This window comes from Nylanderia fulva, unplaced genomic scaffold (genome assembly GCF_048542155.1).
Source record: "Nylanderia fulva isolate GAGA-0341 unplaced genomic scaffold, ASM4854215v1 Scaffold849, whole genome shotgun sequence".
Lineage (NCBI taxonomy): Eukaryota > Metazoa > Arthropoda > Insecta > Hymenoptera > Formicidae > Nylanderia > Nylanderia fulva.
The window spans coordinates 33,554-41,155 of NW_028190971.1; the positions used below are offsets into that span (position 1 = coordinate 33,554).

At 47.7% G+C, this 7,602-nt stretch overlaps 2 protein-coding genes across 2 annotated transcripts; one reads left to right on the forward strand and one right to left on the reverse strand.

Annotated features, from left to right (window-relative positions):
- Positions 1–2,182: 2,182 nt before the first annotated feature.
- LOC146719821 (uncharacterized) lies at positions 2,183–3,586 on the reverse strand. Its single transcript, XM_085489474.1, has one exon. It carries the CDS (start codon positions 3,441–3,443, stop codon positions 2,415–2,417), a length of 1,029 nt encoding a protein of 342 aa, XP_085345600.1. The 5' UTR covers positions 3,444–3,586; the 3' UTR covers positions 2,183–2,414.
- A 977-nt stretch (positions 3,587–4,563) lies between these two features.
- On the forward strand, positions 4,564–7,268 carry LOC146719822 (uncharacterized). The gene is given in 3 exon segments (XM_085489472.1): positions 4,564–6,365; positions 6,367–6,423; positions 6,425–7,268. Coding segments are annotated over 3 exon segments (2,058 nt in total). The 5' UTR covers positions 4,564–4,748; the 3' UTR covers positions 6,809–7,268.
- Positions 7,269–7,602: the final 334 nt, after the last annotated feature.

Below are 7,602 nucleotides of genomic sequence, written 5' to 3' on the forward strand. Positions count from 1 at the left end.
CTCGCTCAGTCGTCGAAACAGACTGGACTCAAATTGAGTCCCCTGGTCTGTCGTGATTCGGAGGGGTGCCCCAAACCGGCAGATTCATCCCTCGTAAAAAACCCTTGCGATCGTCTTCGCCTCCTGGTCTCGTACGGGGAACGCCTCCGGCCACCTCGTGAAACGGTCCACGCACGTGAGGCAATATTGCTTGCCCTCCGAGACCGGCATCTTGATGATGTCCAGGTGGACGTGCTCGAACCTGTTGGATGGTACGGTGAATTTTCCCAAGGGCGCCGACACGTGTCGAGACACCTTGGATCGCTGGCAGGGCACACAAGAACGAGCCCAATTGCGGCAGTCCACTCTCATCGACGGCCAGACGTAGCGTTGCGCCACGAGTCTGCCCGTCGACTTGATCCCTGGGTGTGCCAGGCCGTGCACCAGGTCGAATGCGGTCCGACGGAAAGACCTTGTCAAATATGGCCTTGGTGTCGGCGTCGCTGTGTCGCAGTAAATCGCGATTCCGGTTCCGGGGATCTCCACCTTGCTCAGCTTTAGTCCCGTCTCCCGTCGCAAATACTCCTCGAGCTCCTCATCGGTCCTCTGTGATTCCGCCAGTGCGGCGTAATTCATAGGAGCTTGGAGCTCCTCGATTCTCGATAGCGCGTCCGCCACGACATTCTCCTCGCCCGTCACGTGCCGGATGTCCGTCGTAAACTGTCCGATGTAGTCTAAGTGGCGGAATTGGCGCGGCGTGCTTTTCTCCGGTTTCTGTCGGAAGGCAAAGGTGATTGGCTTATGGTCGGTATATACCGCGAACGCGCGCGCTTCCAACATGTGCCGAAAATTCTTGACCGCCAAGTATATCGCCAGTAGCTCTCTATCAAAGGCGCTATACTTCGATTCGGCTGGGCTTAGCTTCTTCGAGAAGAAAGCTAACGGCTCCCAGCCGTCGCTGCCCCGCTGTTGTAATGCCGCGCCGACGCTTTGTTCGGACGCGTCAGTAAACAACGCGAGCTCCGCGTTCGTCCTCGGGTGCCTCAGAAGCGCGGCCTCGGCCAAGCCTTCCCTCGATGTTTCGAATGCTCGTTGAGTCTGCTGCGTCCACGATATCGGCGTCTTGCCCTTAATGTTCTCTCGAAGAAGATCATTGAGCGGTGCCAAAATCTCGGCAGCTTTAGGCATGAATCTTCGGTAAAAATTTACCATGCCCAAGTACCTCCTCAATTCCTTCGCGGTCCTCGGCATCTGACACGCGAGGATTGCCTCCACTCGCGCCGGCAGCGGTCGTGTTCCTTCGTCGGACACCTCGTATCCGAGGAATTCCACCCTTCGTTGTCCGAATACGCACTTCGTGGGGTTGATCACTACCCCGTATACTCGCAAACGCTCAAACACCGTCCGTAGGTGCTCGTGGTGTTCTTCCTCTGACGATGACGCGACGAGGATGTCATCGATGTATGCGTAGCAGAATTCAAGGTCGCGCAAAACCTCATCGATGAACCGCTGAAACGTCTGTGCCGCGTTGCGTAATCCGAACGACATGTATGGAAATTCATACATGCCGAACGGCGTGGTGATCGCCGTCTTCGGGATGTCCTCCTCCGCTACCGGTATCTGGTGGTATGCCCGCACTAGGTCCAGCGTGGTAAAAACTTTCCTACCGCCGAGGGCCTGCGCGAAATCCTGTATATGTCGCACCGGGTAGCGATCCGGGACCGTTCGCGCGTTCAGCGCCCTGTAGTCTCCACAGGGTCGCCACTCTTCGTCCTTTTTTGGCACCATATGTAGGGGCGCCGACCAACTACTCCTTGAAGGTCGCGCGATTCCAGTTTCCACCATCCTTCTGAATTCGTTCTTCGCGGCCGCCAATCGGTCCGGAGCGAGCCTCCGCGGCCTACACGCGACAGGCGGTCCCGGTGTCGTTTCTATATGATGTCGCGTTGTGTGGATCGCTTCTCTTGGTCGCCCGTTTGGCCTCGCGATGTCCGCGTATCGCTCCAACAACCGGTGATACGGCGTCTCTCCCGTGACCGCTTTGACGCAGGGTGCATCGCATCGGATGCATCGTCCGCGCGCGGTCAAGCTCGTCACCTGGTCGACGAGACGAGAATTTCGCAGATCGACGAGGAGTCCGTAATGCGCCAGAAAATCGGCGCCGATTATAGGTCGCGAAACGTCCGCGATCACGAATCGCCACAAAAATGCACGCCGTAATCCAAAATTTAAAACTAATGTTTCTGTCCCGTATGTATATATTGGTGTGCCGTTCGCGGCCGAAAGTTCGTAGGTCGATCTCTGTCGCGGTCCTCGAACCATTTTCCGAGGATACACGCAGAGATCCGCGCCCGTGTCAATTAAAAAACTCACTTTAGTGTTCGCGTCGGTTACGAACAGGCGACGCGCCTCGTGGCCCGAGTCACTCGCCGCCACTAGCGACCGGCCCCCGCGTTTCCCGACTGCATTGTGCAGGGCGGCCTGCATTGTCGAGCACTCGGTCCAAATTGCCAGTGATACCAGCAGATTCCACTGGCCGGCGGATCACGGCTTCCTGATCGCTCTCGCGGGCGCGAATGCGAACGCTGGCGTGGACGCGAACGCGAACGACGTCGGTCGTCATCGCGGTCCTCTCCGAAACGACCGCTCCCGATCGCCTCGATCGACCGCCGGATGGCTGTCAGCTGCTCCGCCATCTCTTGTTGCATGGCCAGTCGCATCTGCGCGAGTCGTACTTCCATCCTCGCTTCCCAGGACGCGGGGTCAACCGCACTCTGACCCTGGGGCGTCACAAATTTCGTCGCCTCCGCCACTTGAAATATCGGCGCACGGGTCGCCTCGACTATCGCATCCGCGATGTCCGCTAATTGTTCGGGCGTATCGGCCGCGCGCGTCACTAAATGCGGCTGAAGATGAGCCGGCAACCGACTCAACCAGATGGTCCGCAACACCTGGTCGCCAACCACGTTCCCGGCAAGACCGCGAAGGTGGCGTAAAAATTGCGATGGCTTTCGATCGCCAATCTCCTCGTGTTCAAGGAGCCTCCGAGTCTTGTGCTCCTGCGACAGACTTAGTCGCTTAACAAGCTCGGTTTTCAAAGTCTCGTACGCGCGCTCCGGGGGCGGATTCATAATTATATCGCGCACTTCGGTGGTATAACGCGGTCCGAGGGCAGTCAACGCGTACCCGAACTTCGTCGCGTCGACCGTAATTCCGGCGGCCTGGAAACCCCGGTCGACGATGTTAAACCAGAGCTCCGGATCAGTCGGCGTGAACTCTGGCATTCGCATGCCCACTCGACTCACCTCGGGGGCAGGTAAATAATACCCCGGTGGCTGCTCCGCCCGGGCCGATTGCATCGCACTCAGGTGCGAATTCGGCGCCTGAATCCCCGGCCGCTCGAGCGCCCGCGCCTCCGGCTCCACGCGTGGAATAGCGTCTTCGCCGTCTCGCATCACCGGCATGTCACTCCTTTTCCGTCCTCACACACTAGACACTCGATCGCGAAACTATCCCTGCACTTCGCGTATTCACGATCACGTCGGGGTCACCACTTTAATAATCGTTTATGTCCCGGGTTCTTATGCACCGGTGCAGGCGAGGATCTGTGTGTGTCAGTGGGTAAATAATCAAAATCGGTTTAATATGAGAACTGTTATAATTGCTGCGTTTGAGTTCGCTACAGAATATTCGCGGTATACATCCGCACGCGACAGCAGTCGGAAACCGAATCTCCTGATCGCGCGTTACATTTCCTCTTGTCGCCTATCTTCTTGACATTCGAGAATCTTCTCACCTAATCTTTTTCACTCGTGTTATTATTCTTTTTTCTGTCTCGATGCTAGTTGTCAAACGTCTCGTCTGTTATGTTTTCTCTTTACTGGTTTATTTTGTCTCGTTTTTGTTTTCGTCCTTTTGTATGTCTCTACTTATACCCGGGGAATATGTGACGATATTATCGCCACACTACACATGTAAGATTCCCATTTCAGGAAACCGTCCTAACTAAACAGGTTGTTCAGCATGGAACCCTGTGCATTATTCAAAACTTTATTCTTACTACTTTTAGCCATTATTTTTCATCTTTGTATGAGGTATGCTTTACTCAAGTACATCTCATACAAGGCTCACGAAATTGCATGAGACTCATATCCATGCAATATGATAATTAATACAATGCGTATTATATTATTACACTCTGCCATTAACTCGCTCACTGGTAATAACTCGTATTTAACCACTATGAATAGCTTGCGAAAAACCTTAATAAATTTAAAATTATGAAAAATATATACGCTTATACTTGCCGGTTCGGAGAAATCGACTCCGGCCCCACCAGTGAACGAGCTAATCATATTCTATCAAATAGCAAATTTCGAATAAATTCTCTGAATCTTACAAAAGACACGGGCAGAACAAAAACTGCAACCGCGCAACCGATACACATAGATATAAGACAAAATATAATTTATAACATATACGCTTGCGCATTAACATGCATTTGTACTTACTATTATACACGCATATATATATGTCCATGTGCGAGTCCGAAAACGGACGACTAATATAAATCATGCATATTATTATTTAATTATTAAAAGTTTCCTCGCACACCGTTCATTGCGCCCAATGCCAGGACTACCTCCGCACGTGCACATGTATATATCTATAGATACGTGCGTATATTCGTGCGCACGTACATGCTAGATAATTTCTTTATATTGTATTTAATTCAGTAAAACTAGTCCGATTGTGCGTTACAGCTTGTCATGATGTTAGGGATTATTCTAATACTCTCCGTTAAAACTTCATTCGCCCTGATTGGATTCGATTGTGGTGGACAGCATCTTAACATCACCGCCGTCTCTCTCTTAGATGTTGGAGAATGCAATCTCCATCATCAAACTCCAAACTCCACGGAGACCTATATACAATTATTACAACTTTCCGAATATAATTATGCAGAGGTTATACAATGCAAACTGGAAATATCTCGCACGATATATCACTGTGGCATGCACTCGCACATCTCAGTCGTCTTTAATGGAAAAGCGGACTACGTTCAGGAAACTGGATATTCACAATGTTTGCGAATGTTTCAAGATGGCACAACGTCCTTAGGACCTGCTCACTTAATTAGTGGACTCAAAATCAATCAAACTTCTTATCGTAGCCTTACGCTAGCCGGTGAATTGAAAACCGACGGAACATGTAAGAGTACGCAATACTCTGACCCTTACGGCACATGGGATAACGTAATTGTTCAAGCAGTTGCAAAAATCTCACTGAAATCATCTTATGTGCCAGTACAACTCGAACATGGAAAAATCAAGCTAAGATCAGGAACCATCTGTACACTGGCCGATAGCTTCTGTTTAGACTCCGATGATGGCTACACCTTTTGGAAACCCGTACCAATGAAATCCTGCAACTTTAACCAATACGATGTTTTATACGAAGGACTAGCAACTAAGATAGCTGGCGACGATTCCCCCGTCGTCTACAGCCTCACTACGCAAGACATCACATTCGCTTTGACCAAAACTAAAGAACAACCGTTATGCGGATACACTCTGCTCCGCACGGAACATCCAAAATTATTTATTTTAGAAACAAAACAGGGTCAAACTTTTGCTAACAAGGGTACGATTCCTGTGGACAACCTCGATATATTTACTTACATGAATTCCAAATTTGTATATGTCGAAAAACACATCCGACATCAGATGACATCATTATATCATAATGTCATGCAACAAAAATGCGAGTTAGAAAGACAAGTAATAACCAACGCCTTGTCTTCTGCAACTCTCTTGCCTGATGAATTCGCGTACAGTCTTATGAAGTCACCGGGATACATGGCCGTCACCACTGGAGAAGCTGTCCAGATCATAAAATGCATCCCTGTAGAAGTCACCGTACGCCCAACCAAAGAATGCTATAACGAGTTACCCGTAACCGTTAGAAACTCTTCTTACTTCCTCACACCCAAATCAAGAATCGTCACAAAGATCGGAAACGAGCGAGAATGTTCTCAAGAATTACCAACGTTATACCGGATAGAGGACACTTGGGTACAGTTCACGCCAAAAGCACAAGTAAGACAGTTGTCACCTCAACAACTACGACCCATGGCATCTCTTACCTGGAGTTATTTAACACCCGGACCATTAGCTGTCAGTGGAATCTACACCCAGCAAGACATAGAAAAATTAAGAGACCACATCATGTTTCCCGCAGAGAAACCGGCACTACTCAACGCCATTGCACGTGGACTCACCGGACATCCAGTTAACGCCAACTCCGTCTCGCTATACAAACTACTAGACGAAGAATCACTCAATAAAATCGTAGACAACACCGCTGCGAAAATATGGAGAGGATTCAGTGAGCTTTGGATCAGCCACGGCCGGAGTCGTTGGAATATTTATGATCGTTCGTATTGCTTAAATTGGCAATCGATACCATCATTCATGGATACGCGTTACACACCGTATATGGATGTAGTCTACACCTGATAGGAGCACTATGGGACTCTCTAACTAATCTCCTGCTTCACCTCAGCCGCAGGACTGTAAACGGAGAAAAAGAAAAGAATAAGTTCCCAGAAGATGCCACATCTCTTGCCATCATCTCAGACGTACCCCCTGCATTACCAAAGGAACCACCTGTGATAAGTCAGCCTCAACTTCAAGGTTATAATATGAGACGACCTGAAGAAATGGAATCCACAAATATCACCGTCCCTCAAACGTATAACGACTTGCAACAACATCTCTTTAATCTAGAACAAAACCCTAGATCAACGTCGGGTTTTATTCTTAAATAGGAGGGGAGATGTAACGTCCAGACAAATTTCAAAACTTCAAACTTTTTCAAAACTTTATCCTTTAATCTATTAGTCATGACAATCTCTAACCTGCATGAAAGACCGGTAATAACGAATATTTAATCACATATAATTACTCGTAGGATGAAACATGTCTTCTCACAAATGACGACAGAGTAATAATTCACTTTTAAATTTAATAATATTGATAGCATAAAAGGCATAATTAATAAAGACTCTCTACTCTCGATCATTCGTTAGGAAACATAAACCTGAAATAAGAATAAGCGTGCCTATATTATAACTATTCATAATTCAAGAGACTTAAAAATCGTACACGTAATGCGTAGTAACATTGTAGCCGTCACACGTTCGAAAGTACTAAATAAGGATACCATAGTTCGACTATGAATATATAAGTATTTAAAATCCTCATTGATTATTTGTGAGAAAACCTAAAATAAGGTTAAGAACGTATATATATATATATATATATATATATATATACGTCAAAGGGTTTGTTCCGAGACACCTTCACGACTCTATATATATATGTCAATCGTATACTTTGACGACACTATATATATTCTCTGGCGATTTCAATGACTGTATAAGACATGTAGTATTCTCTGGCGATTTCAATGACTGCATAAGACATATGGTATTCTCCGGCGATTTCAACGACAGTATAAGACATAATATTCATTTTACTAATATTAAATATATATATTATTCAATAGTATTAAATTTTAAATATGTACACTATATATATATATATATTAACACACAAAATT

What these genes read in the sequence shown, in the direction of transcription:
- LOC146719821 (XM_085489474.1), bottom strand. Translation starts at nt 3,443, where the DNA reads ATGCCGGTGATGCGAGACGGCGAAGACGCTATTCCACGCGTGGAGCCG.